The sequence below is a fragment of the Trichosurus vulpecula genome, chromosome 3 (genome assembly GCF_011100635.1).
Source record: "Trichosurus vulpecula isolate mTriVul1 chromosome 3, mTriVul1.pri, whole genome shotgun sequence".
NCBI classification, from domain to species: domain Eukaryota; kingdom Metazoa; phylum Chordata; class Mammalia; order Diprotodontia; family Phalangeridae; genus Trichosurus; species Trichosurus vulpecula.
The window spans coordinates 207,009,958-207,026,716 of NC_050575.1; the positions used below are offsets into that span (position 1 = coordinate 207,009,958).

Consider the following 16,759-nt stretch of genomic DNA (forward strand, 5'->3'; position numbering starts at 1 on the left):
AAGTACAGTGGACATATGTTGTTGTTCAGTTGTTCTCAGTCATGCCCAACTCTTTGTGATACCATTTGGGGTTTTCTTGGCAAAGATACTGGAGTGGTTTACCATTTGCTTCTCTAGCTCATTTTACAGATGAGGAAACTGAGGCAAATAGGGGTAAATATCTTGTCCAGCATGATACATCTAATAAGTGTCCAGGGCTGGATTTGAACTTAGATCTTCCTGACTCCAGACACCTAGCTGCCCACAGTGGGAGCATCATCTCCCTATTGCTGGAAGCTGTGCCCTGCTCCTCTTAAAACAACCCAAGATGGCCTTTGCTTTTCTGGTTGCCACATCACACTGCTGATTCACCTGGAGCTTCCAGTCCACTAAACCCCCAGATATCTTTCAGAGCAAGTGTGGTCTATTCATGCTTCCCCCATTTTATGCTAGTGGTGCTGATTTTTTTGTATCCAAGGACAAGACTTAACATTTATCTATATTGAATTTCATTCTATGAGATTTAGCCCAGTGCTGTATCCTTCTGGATCTGACTCTGTCTTCTAGTGTGTTTGCTATCCCTTCCAGCTTTGAGTCATCTGAAAATTAATAAGCTTACCATCTATGCTTTTATCCAAGATATTGATCAAAATGCTAGGAATCACGGGGCCAAGCACAAATCTGCAAGTCGCTTCTTGTCGCATGGGCAATGAAACATTATCAATTGCTCTTGGAGTCTGGTCATCTGGAATCCAATTAGGATATTTCTATACTACCTACATAGAAGGCAAATATCTATATCTGAATCCATCTGATTTGCATCATCTAGTTCATATCTCTCCATATTCTAGTTAGAAATCCTTCATCATAAGTGACACTAAAATCAAAGTTAAACTACATTTGCAGCATTCCCCTCATCCACTGGTTTAGTCGTGCTCTCAAAAAAGAAAATGAGCTAAGTCTCATGGTACCTGTTCTTGATCAAGACTGAGAGTTCTTAATTTATCCAACTATTTGTCTATGTAGACACATATACACACCCATAACTTCACACCTATAGATGTATACATACATACGCACACATCTTGAGTGGTGGAAAGACCATAATATCCCTTGGTCACCTGTTGAAGTTTTTAATTATGCTCAATCCAGAAATTTTTTCATATGTAAGATGGATTTCCCTTGATGACATTTCAACCCATTTTCTTTGTTTTTTTTTTTCGGCCTTGCAGGAATCAGAAAACAACTGTGGAGCATTGTGGCTTAGCTAGAAAACATTTACAAGCCCATTGTCGATTGTAAAATAAATAGACCTTCAGTTCAGGAGCTACTTGGGTAAAGTTATATGTAAGGAAGCAGCTGGGTGGTTTGAGGCTGGGCTCTCTTGCTCTGACAATAGCTCGTTCTCCATTGTTTTTGGTCATGCACATAATATACTAAATAATTCATTTTTAGCAAGTGAAAATTTAGGAGGGGGCAGAATGGTAAAAGAGACCAAGTACTAGCCTTGGAGTCAGTTGTTCAGTCAATATGCATTTATCAATATGCATATGTGTCAGGCACTGTGCTCACTGTTGAGGTTACAAAGAAAGGCAAAAGACAGTCAATGCACTCAATGAGCTCACAATAAAATGGGGAAGACAACATGCAAACAATTATGAAAAACACCATACATACAGGATAAATTGGAGTAATCAATATAGGGCAGGCCCTGGTACTAAGGTGAATCAGGAATAGCTTATAGATGTTGGGATTTTTGTTGGGATTTGACGGAAGCCACTGATGGCAGGAGGTAGAGATGAGGAGAAAGACAGTTCCAGGTACAAGAGACAGCAAGAGAAAATGCCCAGAGTTGGGAGAGAGAGTGTGTTGTTTGTGGAATGGCAAAAGGCTCAGTGTCACTGGATCATAGATTGTCATAGAAGGGGTGATATGGCGGAGGTAAATAAGGTTTAAGAAGTCTGGAAAGGTAGGAAGGTGACAGGTTGGGTCAGAAAGAGCTAAATTCAAAGCTCACTTTTGACACTTGTAAATTTGTGACCCCTTGGAATCTCAGGAAACTTGGGAAGGCTTATCTACCAACTTATAGACAGTTCTCTGTGCATTTTAGAGCTGAAAGAGGCATTATATGTAAATAACCCCTTGTCCTAGGCTCTAACTCTCTCTCTTCCACCTAGTATTAGTTAGATAAAACCTTGTTGGAGGAAGTCAATGTTTTATGCAGCCTTAAGGATCTTTGGTTATACTCTGCAGACAGCTCTTTTTGAATTAGCATCTGCTTGGACACTGATTTTAGCATTTCTCTCTAAGGTTTGAAAGTTTTTTGATCATTCAAGCACAGCCTCGTGATAAGTGTATATTACCTATAAATCATATACATGTTATTGTTCAGTCTTGTCTGGTTCTTTGGGACCCTGTTTTGAGGTTTTCTTGGCAGAGATACTTGAGTGGATTGACATTTCTCCAGCTGATTTTCTCCAGCTCATTTTACGATAAGGAAACTGAAGTATACAGGGTTAAGTGACTTGCCCAGGGTCACGCACCTAGTAAGTGTTAGAGGCCAGATTTGAACTCATGAATGTGAGTCTCCTGATTCCAAACCCAGTGCTCTACCCACTGTACCACCTAGCTGTCCCCATGTGTGTACTACTGTACTAATTATTATGTAAATATAAAACTTACAGAAAAACATAAATTTTAAAAGGATAAAATGATATTGTATCCTGAAGTCAAGAGGGAGCCAGTGGAGTATACTGAGTAGAAGAAGAGGGTCACTGAGTTTTTGGAAAATCACTTTGAGATCTATGCAGAGAATATATTGGAGAGAGGAGAGTCAGAATTTGGAGAGAACATTTAGAAGACTATTGCAATAGCTAAGACAAGGGGAGATAAGAGATCGAGGTAGGGTGGTATCTGTGTGAAGAGAGAGAAGGGGATGGAGGTGAAGATGGGGAGGCTGAAAGCAGGAGATCTGACAACTGATTGGATATATGGGATGAGAGTGAGGAGTCCAGGATGATACAGAGGTTGGTGAACCCGGGGGATGGGGATGTTACTGGTACCCTCAATAGAAACAAAGAGGTCTGGAAAAAGAGTGGGATGTGGGGAATGGGATGGGGAAGACAACATAATGAGATCTGAGGTACAGATCACAACCCAATGTCAGCTGATTCTGATTGGCTGCCACCCAAAATGAAGAGGAGGGGGCTTAGTCACAGCTCGTTTCCCTTGTGCACAGGAGTCTATCCTCCAAGGATGCCTAGTTCAGCCTGGTTCATAGGGCTGGGGACGCTGGGAGGCAGGATGTTTTCCAAAAGGCACCTGAGCAGCTCCTGTTATGGATGCCCAGGTAATGATTAGGTTTGCTAGTCCATCAGCCAGGTCACAACTGAAGAGGTTGGTGTATTGGGGATCAAGATGGGCTCTTAGCACTTATTCAACCAAGTGCCCTTGAAGAGTTTGGCCTTTGTTTCCTTTGATTAATTCAGGGTCTTTGACTGAGTCTTATTAGGTGCTAAGCCCCAGGCCCAAACCCCTATCTATTAGGTGCCAAGCCTATGTGGGCGTGAATTTGTAACTAAGGTGGGGCTCCAAGTGGGGCCAATGAAGGGAGGTGCTAAGACCAGGGACAACAGTAAGAGCTTAAGTTCTGGTGGCTTAGATGACTGATGACAGCTAAAGAGTGCATAAAAAGGGAAGACAGAGCTATTTGCTTAGGGCTCTCACTTTTGGTGGTGCCCTGATGTGGAGACTCTGGGCAGCTGTAGTTAAGAGCCCTCCAGCTTGTAAACCTGGATGTTCGGACTTTGTTAAACTCTGGTAACTATGCATTGAGATTTGAATCAGACAAGGTCTGTCTGTTGATGTTTGTAGTTTGTTTGTATTTGCCCTGAAGTTCAGGGTGCTAGCTTTTTCCCCCGAACTAAGTGAATGATATTTGTATGCTAGATTAAAGTAAGATTGTTAACCCCTTAACATTGCTTTCCTTAGTAAAGCAGATCAAAAGAACTTGGGCTTGCAGCATTCTGTGAGCTGGTTGTTGGTGGTTTTACACCCCCACAGCAGCTGCTAGCTGAATTGTTGAAACAGTTGGGAGTTTGCATAATGGAAGGCATGGAATGATAGATAGATGAGGATAGGTTTGGTTGCATTAGAGACAAGCCCTAGGATTGGCTATTGCTAGGAAGGTGCGATGCACCCCATCTTCCTACTTTTTGATTGGTTTATCATATTCCCTGGGAATCAGACTGGGCCCTCCAGGATACCCTAGTCCCCACTTTGGAAATGACTGCTCCAAGATTCTTCCTAATTCTAAACATTGTGTGATGCTAATTTCCCTTCCCCATCTAACACTCCTCTATGTGATCGACCAATAGGATGATGGGAAAATGGGTTGCATTCCACCTTCCCTGAAATAGCCAGTCCTGGGTTTGCCTCCAGTACAACCACATTTATCTATTCTCCCCCATCATTCCCCCATTCCCTTCACTGCTTTTCATCCCTATTCCAATACAGTATAGCACATCAGAGGATCACAGGGACCTTAGAGATGATATTTCCAGTCTAACCCCTCCCATTTTATAGAGATGAGGGAGCTGAGTCCCAGAGAATTGTACCACACAGGTAATAAGTAGAATAGCTAGTCCCATGACTCAGATCCTATGACTCCAAGCTCAGAACTTTCCACTTTATCATGCTGTCTCACTGATGCCTGCTCTCCCCCTTCCAGGTATCCAGGTCATGTCAATGCCATTATTCTATTGTTGTTCAGTAATTTCAGTCCTGTCTGACTGTATTTACTCTGTACTTCTCCTCTATCTCCACCAAGTTCCAGAAACAAACAGCTTTCTAGTATGGAATTCAATCTATAGACTGTGGAGGTCTCATCTACTGACTTGTATTATTGTGGCTGGGGGACCCATCACACTTTGGCCCTTCCCAAAACCTAGCACAGGTTCAAAGCCTCCTTTGGTCTAACATCTACTTAATAACATATCTCGTGAGTCCCAGTGATGATTTTTTTCTTTTCTATCAGTCCAGTCAGGTTAGCTAGTAAAGAGCAAAAGACATTTAGCTAAACAGAGCAGCAAAATAAATAAGAATGAATATTTTCCCTCATACACTTGGGGGCTCACTCTCCCATAGATTTCCATACCACATGCGACAGAGGGCTACATGCATAGGGAATATATATGGAGACACAAATGGAAAGGGTTTTAAATAGCCAGGGCAACCGATGATTCTGGAGCTGTATTCCAGCTGGAATTCCCCTCTATTCCCACCTCTATTATTGGCTGCTCCTCACATCTGCTGATGTCAGCACTAATCAGATGATATCATTGAGCTATAGGACACAATCTTACAGAACTGGGTTATTCTTTGTTCTGTTCTATCATTGATGGTTTTCTTCTCCATAGAGTAAGAATATATCGACTTTTTTAGTTCATAGTCCCAAGGGCTCCCTCAGCTATTTGTGATTCAGATCTAGCTCATAGGGAGCCAGCCAAATAAGCTCTTAGGAGTTGTCTGTCTTTTGGATCTCCTTTGCTGCCACTTCTGTGCTGTTCCTTCACCCCAGTCTACTGACTTAGACTTTAAAAATTCCTTTCAACTCCTTTCTACTCCCACCATGCCAATCATAGTTTATGAAAATCTTTTCCCAGTCACAAGACTGAAAGAGGCTTGATGAGACTAAATACCTATTTTTTGGAGGGGGGGGGAAGGCAGGCAATTGGGGTTAAATGATTTGCCCAAGGTCACACAGCTAGGAAGTGTATTCGGTGTTCTCGCTTAATTGTTTTTCTTTAAAACAAGGGAGGTGGTATAGGGGAAGAATGATGTAGAGACAAGAAAGACATCAATAAAGCATTTTATTAAAAGATAGCAAAAAATAATAAGTTTAATGGAGGAAGATAGGCTGATGAGTATAAGATTGAAGAAAGCAGTATGGTTGAAAGTGTGTGATGCTTATAATATTCATCTAAGTCCTTATTTGTTCATTCCTTCAACAAGCCTTTATAAACTTCCAGGCACTGTGTTAGGGGATACAAGAAAAAAAAGGGAAGAAAGAAGAAAAAAGGAGGAGGAGGAAGAAGAAAGGGAATATTATGAGGAAGAGGTGGAACAAGAAGGAAAAAAAGAAGGAGAAAGAGCAGAAGAAATAGAAGGAAAAAGAGGAGGAGATTGGAAGAGGAGAAGGAGGAGGTGAAGGAAGAGAATAAGGAGGAGAAGAAATAAGGAGGAAAAACAAGGGGAATAATGAGGAAGAGAAAGAGGAAAAATAATTCCTGTCCTGATCTCAAGGAACTTTCATTTTATTGGGGAGGGGGGATGGAGAAAGTAATCTGAAACAGTTGATTTATATCATTAATAATAAAAAGAAATGAGGTCACTGCTGGTAATGCAGTTCTGATATTGTGGTCATTCTGGACTGGCTGGTACAGAAACACCCAGTGTTTGTGCACAGAAGGGAAGTTCATGTTGGACACGAGATCTTTCTCTATTGTCTTTTAGGGGCATTATAACCAGGATAATGAGCCTCTTATGCTAGGTTCTGGGGTGCTATATCTTAGGAGAAGATATTGAAAAGTTAGAGGGCAGCCTGGTTGGTGAAGGAACTGGAGTTCATGTCGTAGTCCATTTGAAGAAACTGGGGATGGGAGGCAGACTGTTGCAGTGGGAAGAACATTGGATTTAGAAAGAGAAACCCATGTTCCAATTCTGTCTCTGCAACATATCACCTGTATAACCCTGGGCAAAACACTTTAACCTCCCTGGGCCTCAGTTTCCTCATTTGTAAAATGATGTATGGGGTCAGACTACATGACCTTTAACTTCCCTTCCAACTTTAAATTTCTGATCCTTAGTGTTTAGACTTAGTGTTTAGGAGATAGAGAGGATATGAGGACCGTCTTCAAGTATTTGAAGAACTGTCATGTAGAAAATGGAAAACTTTTCTGCTTGAAGGCAGAATCATGAAAAGTGGTGGAAACTGCATAAATGCAGATTTCTATTCAATAGAAAGAAAAATTTCCTAACAATTAGAATTGTCCAGAAATGGAATGGGCAGCCTCTGGACCCATCTCTGGAGGCTGTCAGGTAGAAGAGGGACAGAGTAGCCAGTTTCTGGAGATGCTATAACATCTGAAATTCTATGGATCTGAGATTTGGTCTAGTACTGTGCTATACTGGGGGGAGTAGCAGCTGGTGGGAATGGAAAGTTGGGGTATCTTGGGGCAAGCAGCAAGGCTTATTTTACATTTTCTCCCTCATTTTAATAAAACACTTTCTCCAAGTATGCATTCAGGAACATTCCAGTGGGGTCCAGTTTTTCCCGGATAGCACAGAATTTCTGAAAGGATGGATACATCTTCTCGAAGTCTTTCCGGGTGCAGGTGTGTGCCTACAGAGGGGAGGGGGAGCCAACAAGACATCAGTAAGAGATAGAGTTGTAGCAGTCACACTTATACATGCTTACACATTGCACACAGAATGTGTTAGGTCTCATCAAATAATACTTGACTAACAGTGTAATGTAAATATATGGCAGTAGCTTGCAAACACTTTATGTATCTTGTCTTATTTGAGACTCACAACAACCCCATTGTTGTATAAGGAAAAGTAGAAACCAATCATTTTGAGACATCTTGATGGGCTAACAATATAAAAACCTCCCAACCACCCAATGATCTAATATTAGAAAGTCATCAACCCCTATTGAAAGAGAAATACAACATAACAAACTATGAACAGACCTGCTAAAGCTGTTGTCTACTATGTAACAACTATTTATTGTCCTTGGATAAGAAATCTGCAGTTTTGTCTAAAAGGACTTCTTTCACAACTGTAAAAGTATTTGGTCACTTCTCGTCTTCTGTCCTTGAACAGGGGATGTTTTCTTATAATAAATCCTTCCAGTTGCATTCCAAATACTCCCCCTTTCTCTTTTGGTAGTTCTCTCTTTTTTCTACCCTCCTTCTTCCATTAAATGCTTTCCCTTTCTATCCTAAAGTGCCACACAAGGCAACTGATTGGCTATGTATCCAAAAGTGGGTCTGACCAATGTATACAGCAACAGCACCATTGTGTGAGGATTAACTATGATAGACTTAGCTTTTCTCAGCAACACAATGACCCAAGACAATTCCAAAAAACTCATGATGAAAAATGCTAACCACATCCAGAGAAAGAATTGATGGAATCTGAATGTAGATAGAAGCATACTATTTTCACTTTTTTTGCTCTTTGTTGTTTCTTTCTCGTGCTTTTCCCTTTTGTACTGATTCTTTTTTCACAACACGACTAATGTGGAAATATGCTTAACATGACTGTACATGTGTAACCTATATCAGATTGCTTGCTGTCTTGGGAGGGGGGAGGGAAAGGAGGAAGGGAGGAAAATTTGGAGCTCAAAATTTTACAGAAATGAATGTTGAAAACTACCTTTACATGTAATTGGAAAAAATGCTATTAAAGTGGGTCTGAAAGGTTATAAAGACTAGATCCATACCCTAGGAAGCTGATGTTACTATGATCAAGCTAGCAGTCTTCCTTAGCATGCTACCAAATGTCTTTTCTTTTGGTTTGGCCTCCTATCTTTGACTCATCAAATCCCATCCCCACCAACCCTGGTGGGTACGCTTCTCCCAAGAAGTCCTGTTCCTCCTGTTTGAGAATTCCCCAACAAGAGCTAAAAGCAAGAACAACAGAAGAAGCAGGAGCAAGTTGAACGTGTGGTGAGGAAGAGGTTCAGAATCTGTGATTTCATTGGTGTGGGAGGACTCCCACTTGGGAAACTCCACTGACAGAGTGGTAATCTGAAGAGTCTTGGAGAATTGCTTGGGGGCATTGAGAGCTCCAGTGATTCTCACCATAAACGTCAGAGGACTTGAATCCAGATCCTACTGACTCCAGGCCTACCTTTATCCATTAGGCAGCATTGTCTCTTCTTAAACTGACATTTACATAATGATTTAAAGTTTGGAAAGCAGGTTGACAGATGATCTTATTCAAGCCTTCACAACAATCCTACTTAGGTAGGCACTGGTATTATCCCCATTATTATCCCCATTTTCCAAATGAGAAGACTGATGTGAGGAGAAGTTAAGTAACATGTCCAGAGTCACAAAGCTAGTAGGTATCTGAGGCAGGATTTGAAGCCAAAGCTTTCTGACTCCAGGTTTAATACTCCACTTACCTCCAAAGAAGAGGGCTTCTTAAGGAATAAAGCAAAAAACAAAGCCTTAAATCCTGCATTAAATGTTTCTTATCTTCCCTGTCTTGATGGTGCTTATGGGTCACATGGATAAGGGAAGCTGGATCCTAAAAACGAATAGATTCTTCTGCCTTTTGGCATATTCTGCTACTCTAGATGTGTTGTTTTGGGTTCTGTTTTTGTTTGGGTAGAGGTCAAAGGAACATCTGTTTTCCTTAAACTCAGTTAATACTTTTTAGTTGCTTTTCGTTTAAGCAAAACCACATTTTGCTTGGGGCCAGAAAGCTTCCCAAGAAGGGCTTTCAGATCCATACCTTGGCCCAGTGGGGCCTCCCTCCAACCTTCTTCATGATGCGCTCGTAGGCCAGCCAGTAGTCCAGGCGGGGAACATCCTTTCCATAGGGCCTACAAAACACATTGAGGTCAGTGAGCACACACCTAAGCTCTTACTCTTGTTAGCATTCAGCAGAACCAGGAGAATGAACACTTTCTGAAAATCCCTTTGCCCCACAACAAGAGGAACTATTTAGGACTTGGTTATAGAAAAATGCTTTCTGAACCACAGGCCATTAGAGACCTAGTCTAAAAAATTTCTGGAAATCTTCACTCTTGCTGGTGTGCTGTGAACTTCAATTTCCTGGAGTTATAATCTATATCCCGTAAGATAAACATTCTCAAGATTTTAAGGGATTAGGGCACTGCTATTTTGTGAAGGCCTACCTTTGTGCACCAGATTAAATGGGCCTCAATAGCTCAATGTTGTTGACGCAACTCTAGCTCTCGAGCAGAATTTGTGGGCTGAGCTCCTGATAACTATCCCTCAGTGCTTCCCACTTCATCCTGTCACCTACCATCTACCCTCTGGTGCAAGCTTCTTTGTCTTATCCAGCCCCTTCCTCCAATTACACAGCCTTTCATCAATCTTCTGAGAGTATCAGTATTTTCATAATTATGCAGCTGATTCTGTGTTAAATAGTTGTGAATCAGTGAACCAACTACCACTTATCAAGCTCATGTTTTGTGCAGGCTCCAGGACTAATCCCTGGGGATACAAAGCCAAAAGCAAAAACAGTCCCCGAGCTCGAGCGGCTTAAATTCTAATTGGAGAGACAATGGGTACGTGTGAGGAGGTGATCTTTGAGAGTTCATTTCAAGACAAAAAAATAGTTGATGAGTTGTCTGATTTGACAGTTCGTTAGTCTGGGGGTATAAGTCTGACTCAAGGTTCTAAATCATATCTGGCGAGGAATTCTATTTTGAAATAGCACTTGCTCATTTACAGGCTGTGGAAATTTGGAGTAAATGGAAAATACAATTGGCTTCAGTGATTTCCATATGGAGAATTTAAGAATAGGGGAACTAAAGGTTCATAACTGGGGAAAAAAGAGAACTAAAGGTTTATGACTAGAGAAATATAGATACCAGAACTGTTTTGTGATTATGGGAAAAACATATTTTATATGATTATAGACAAAGTGTAAGAATTTGATTACTAACTATAAACTAAAGCACGATCTTTTGTAGAGAGAACACCACTGTTAAACCAAGAAAGGTAACAGAAAAGGGAGAGAAATAAAAGAATTTGTAGAATTATATTTCAGAAATATGTAAAATTTCAAAAAAAATTTTTAAAAATAGACCATAACTCCCTCTCGACTGTCAGTTGTTGCCAGGCACATAGGTTGGCCAATGAGAGGCTGGATTATTCTCTTCTATTAACTATTGTGGAGAAGAAATGGAAAAATATACTTACTCCTCTATTGTGACTTGCTGCTGATAATAAGAAATAGAGAGAATATATTCTGCTTTCTATTATGATTTAGTGCTGAGGAGAGAAGAGACAGAAGATATATTCTTGCACTGTTATGTGTTGTTGCTGAGAAGTAGAGGAGAATAGAGAATACAGAAGATACTTCTCTACATTGCCACCTGCTGTGGAGAAGAATCCTGTAAAGGAGTAGACTTGGAGAGACTTTTGCTCACTTTAGAATAAAGGTCATGGCTTTTTTCCCAAAAAAGAATTGTGCTTCCTCAGCTGAAGACATCAACCAAGTCTATAACTATAAGGGATAGATACTATAGCTGCTGTTAAGGAGTAAGCTCAATTGAATTGAGTAGCAACATGGAAGCAGAGAATCAAAAAAGCTGTCCATTGGATTAACTGGTCTGGCTGAGATACTGTGAACCTCATCCAGTGAGATGTTGAAGCGCAATGTGTATCATCCCAGTTTAGCAATGGAAGCATCTGTCAAAGAAGCTAAACTCCTCAGGAAGTTTTATGAACACTGCCTGAAACAGTAAGAAGACACCAAAACTTGTAGCTTCAGAATTGTGAGTTGTTCTTGTCACATGTGGTTGCTACATACGTTTTACTATCCCGAGACTTTGAATGTGTTCTCACTCTCCACCTGACACTGCATATGTTGATGGAAAAATATAACTGAGATGTATGGGTGAATGTAATGTAAATATTATGTTTGCTTTGCATTCGGTGAATGTTTTAGTTATAATTAGTTTGAGGGATTAGTGGCTGACTTGTTAAGGGATGATAGAACAGTTGAGGTTGATAAGCTTTGTAGCCTTTTCAAGTTAAATAATTTACCGTCAGTGCAGTAGCTGACCTTGATGCCATTTTCATCCTCATTGAAGGTGTCTGACAAAATTGCTGAACACATCATGCTAAAAATCGAGAGAGCAAGCACCCAGCCCTGCTTCACTGCATTGGTGACTGGAAAAGTTTGAGAGCATCCTCTATCATCCAGAATCCAGGTAGGCATGTGGTCAAGAAATTGATGTACAATACTGAAGAACTTCACCAAATTTTGCCATAATTTCCCACAGCTCCTCATGACTGAAGGTATCAAAGGCCTTGGTCAGATCAATGAACATTGTGTACAGACCTCTGTTCTGCTCCTGACATTTCTCCTGGAGTTGTCAGATGGCAAACGCCATATCAATTGCCCCTTGGCCCTTTCTAAAGTTTCACTGGTTCTCAGGTAGATGGCCATCTTCCAAGGTGAGGATCAGCCTATTAAGGAGGACTCTGGCAAGACTCTTGCCATCAATGACTAAGAGAGACTCCCCCCTTTCCCCTGTGATTGTCACAAGACAATGTATATCCTTTACCTTTTTTAGAGATGGACAATGGAGACATCCTTGAACTCTTGGGGAATAACTTCCTCTTGCTATAAAACCTGGAATATTTCAGTCAGCTTTTATATGAGCAGCGGACCACCTGCCTTGTAAATCTCAGATGGAATAGAATTAGCACCATGCCTCACAAGAAGAGCCTAATGGCAATTCTTCTTTAGTTGGAAGTTCAGCTAGGGAGGGGTTGACTTCAACCTGAGGTATACGGTCAATGGCTTCAGCACTGATTGATGATGTTCTGTTGAGAACACTATGGAAGGGTTCAGCCTATTTCAATAGGATCATGTCCTTATCACTAATCAATGTGGCTCCATCAACACAGAGTAGTTGAAATGCACCATAGGTCTCTGGCCCATAAATACCCTTCAGGGCATTGGATTGTTACTATCCATGTAAAACTAAATTTTGTCTGGCTTTTTACTGAGCCAAGAATCCCGAATCTCTCTAATCTTTGCTTGCACTCTACTTTTGATGGAGTTAAACATTGCCTTCCTAGAGATGGATAAACTATGCTGCTCATAAACCCTGTGGAGTTCTTGGGAGTTTTTTGTTGTTGTTTATCAGCTCCTGAATTTCCCCATCATTTTCATCAAACCAGTCTTGATGTTTGGGAGTGCTCTGGCACAGATGAGTAAATGCAGGGCTGTGCACCAAATCTCTGAAAGCTGCCCACTCCTTTTCTGCTCCACTGTTGCCAGCTGTGTGTTGGTTCAACTTTCCCTCCAAATTAGCAACAAACTGTTCCTGCTTGGAGAAGCACCTACTCTGTTGACATTGTCTTCTAATAGGTGTCTTGCCTTGGGCCTGCAGTTTTTGTTGAATGCAAATACTTAGTTTGGAGAGGACAAGTCTATGATCAGTCCAGCTCTTTTTACCACACAGTGCCTTCATCACACTCACCTGCTGTCTCTTCTCCTTACAATGACATAGTCTATTAAATGCCAATGCTTGTTGCCAGAAAGTTTGATTGCATTGTAAACAGAAGACAGTGTCAGTGTTGATAAGGTCATGAGATGCAAAAGTCTTCAGTAGTAACTAACCATTGCTGTTGCTCTTTCGAACTCCACTCCTTCTAAGGATTCCCTGCCATTTCTGATAGTCTGTGCCTACTCTGGCACTAAAGCCACCCAGAATTATAAGCTTGTTTTCTTTGGGCGCACTGATGATGATGATGGTCTCCAGTCTTCACAAAATTTTTCTTTGACTTCATCAGGGTTTGTCATGGTGGGAGCATATGCACTGATGATGGTGGTGTGGTGCTTTCCTGCAAGTGGCAATCTCATTGTCATGATCCTGTCATTTACTCCTTTTGGCAGGCATACAAGCTTGTTAACTAGGTTAGTTTGGATTGTAAAACCTACGCCAGATTCACAACACTCCTCATCACAGCGACCTCTCCAGAAAAATGTATATCCATCTGTGCCTTTAGTAAGCTGGCCTTCATTTGCCAGCTTTGTTTCACTCAAGGCTGCTATTTGAGTGCCATACCTGCTGAGTTCTCTTGAAACAAAAGCGATTTGTTTTTCAGGTCTACTGGATTTCATGTTGTCCATAAGTGTGTGCACATTCCATGTACTGATGGTGAGTGAAAGCATCTTTGCAAAAGTTTCTGTACATTTTTTTGTGTTTCAACTGTAGGGTAGGATCTCTGCCTGCCACAGTAAGCAGGCCAAGGTTGGGTGAATCAGACAATTTTTATGGCACCTTTTCTAGTCCCTTCCTAATGCCAGGAGGTGAGTGATGCAGTCCTTCAAAAAGGCTGCTCAGATATCCAGGGGGCTGTCGAATCCCACTACATCTTCAGACCAGTGAGAGGATGACCCTATGACCTGGGTCACCTATATGCAAGTTTGTGATTACAGATTCCAGTGTATCTGCACCTGCTGCTTCATCACTTGCCTGTTGCCACAGGACTTTGAGGTAGATAAAAATGGTACAATACTATGGGTGATGTCTTGATTCACACATAGATTGGATTTAAGTGAGGCAGAGTTGCTCAAAGCCATCAGTCTCATTCTCTCTTCCAGGGTTCTCAAAGTCCAGGGGCAAGACAAAAGTCAGGATAACCTGGGATGCGGTGGATGACCTTGGCATTTTTTATGTCCAACTAAGTTCTAATTGCTCCACAGCACCTACTTCAGCCACCTTCATAGCTGTTGGAACAAATTGTTATCTATCCATTTTGCCAGGGGAAGTCTTCTTGGGGTAGACACTCCCCTAACTCACCGATGAGTTTAAGACTCTTTGGTTACTCTCAGTTTACCAGTGTCTAGCCACTGTACATGCTACTGCTTCTTGGAGCCACAGGTGAGAGTTGGGTGAATCAGGTGGACACCAAAGGTGGAAAGCAGCTGGAGGTACTAGTCTTCCCTGAACACACCCTACACCCTGATAAGGACTAGCAGGTGACAGGTCAGGAAAAGTTTCTTGAAGCAGGTGGCAACCGAACTGAGTCATAAGGGGATTGTAAGAGGCAGAAGTAAGGAGAGATCACATTTCAGGAAAGAGAGATAGCAGGAGCCCAGACAGGCACAGAAGCAAGCACAATATGTGCAGAACAGTAAGTGGGCCAATGAAGTTGGAACAAAGATTTTGAGGAGGGGAGGACAGTGTAAGAACACTGAAAATGTAGGAGAGGGCCAAGTTGTGAAGAAAAGAAAATGTCCGACAGCAGAGTTTATATTTGAACCTAGAAGTACTAGGGAACCCCTGAAGTTGGGGGGTTCGTAACATGATCAGATCCGAGCTTTAGAAAAATCACTTTAGCAGCTGCATAGAAAATGGATTGGAATGGAAAGAGGTTCAAGGCAGGGAAAACAAAGACATATTTCCTGGCACATGGAAACAAAAGCTCCCTGGAGCTTAGCACAGTCCTCGGCACAGAGTGGGTCCTTAATAAATGCTTATTGACTTGACTTGGTGGTACTGATTATAGATGGCCTTCTCAACGAGCTTAGTCATGAGAAGGGAAGAGAGGTATAGGATGTTAGCAGGCATAGATGGGTCGTGTGAAGGGTTTTTTTTTGAGGATGGGGAAGACACGTACATGGTTGTGTAGGCAGTGGAGAAGAAGCCAGGAGGGAGTGACTGAAGATTAATGAGGGTAGTGCACATAGAAGGTTCAGTTAGCTGGAGAAGATCAGACACAGTGGGATGATTTGTGCATGAAGAGGGGCTATTTTGGCATGGAGAAGAGCCAGCTTCTTATGTAAGATAAAGGTGATGGAGGAATAGTGGCAGAAGGCATCTGAGTAATATGAGATGAGGAAGAGGGGAGAAGAGGGAGCTCTCAGAGAATGGCCTCAACTTCTTTAATGAAGTACAAGGCAAAGGACCCTCAGCTGAGATGGTGGGGGGAAGGGGAACCATGGGGGTTTGGAGGAGAGATGAACAGGCCTGGAAAAGCTGCTCTGGTTTGGCATAGTGAGTTAATTGGGGAGGTATAAAAGGATTGCCTTGTCATAGTGAGTGCCTAATTCAGATTATGTAAGATAAATTTACAATGGATCCAATCAGCATCGGTTTGTGATTTTTCCAGCTTCATTCCTAAGTGGATGAGTTGAAGCTAAGACAGTGATGGTGGAAAAGATGTTGTGAGGGTAAAAACAACAAAATTTGGCAACCAAATGGATATATGTGGTGAAGAAGCGAGAGGAGCCTCGTACACCTAGCAGTATTTGCATATGGGAGAGAGCAAACCATGCCCAGGAGCAGCAAGTAAACACTAAATATACCTTATAGCTCCTTTTAAAATTTTTTTTCTAGTAAAGGGGAGATGGAGAAGGGGAACTGGCATCAAGAGGAGGAGCTCACCTGGGGTGTGACGGTGGAGAAGAAATCTGGCCACCAGTTATCCTATTTTAACTCATTCTTCTTGCTAAGTGCTAAACTCTGTTGTTCCCATGCTTCTATCAAATGAGATAAAATGTATAAAACACTTGGAAAACTTTAAAGTGCTATATAAATACTAGCTATTGTGAAGCAGCTAGGTAGTGCAATGTATAGAGTGCTGGGCTTGGAGCCAGGAAGACCTGAGTTCAAATCTGGTGTTAGCTACTTACTAGCTGTGCCCCCACCCCAGGCAAGTCACTTAATTGCTCTCTGCTTCAGTTTCCTCACCTGTAAAATGGGGATCACAATAGCCCCTCCCTCCCAGGGTTGTTGTGATAAATGGGAGATAATATTTGTAAAGCACTAAACATAGTGCCTGGCACACAGTGGGCACTGAATAAATGCACTTTCTCTTCCCCTTCTAAAGAACTCCAAGTACTTTCACTGTCCTCTAAATTAAGCACCCTAAAGAAAAGTCCCAGTCATCCAGCCCCAAAGAGTGGCCAGCCTCTCATTTATGCTGTCATAGGACAGGTTAGAGGGATGCTGTTTACACTTGGCAGCATTCTGTTTTCATTTCCTCTC

The 16,759-nt window shown here is 41.7% G+C and overlaps 1 protein-coding gene across 2 annotated transcripts in view; it reads right to left on the reverse strand.

Moving 5' to 3' along the window:
* Nucleotides 1–5,832: 5,832 nt before the first annotated feature.
* LOC118844879 (L-gulonolactone oxidase) overlaps nucleotides 5,833–16,759 on the reverse strand; it is a 53,856-nt gene continuing 42,929 nt past the window's right edge. For both annotated transcript variants that reach the window (XM_036752889.1, XM_036752888.1), the window contains 2 exons: nucleotides 9,508–9,598; nucleotides 5,833–7,381 (listed from right to left, as the gene is read on the reverse strand). In XM_036752889.1, the coding sequence (XP_036608784.1) occupies nucleotides 7,253–7,381; nucleotides 9,508–9,598 (220 nt within the window). In that variant the 3' untranslated portion in view covers nucleotides 5,833–7,252. The remainder of the gene's footprint in view (nucleotides 7,382–9,507; nucleotides 9,599–16,759) is intronic.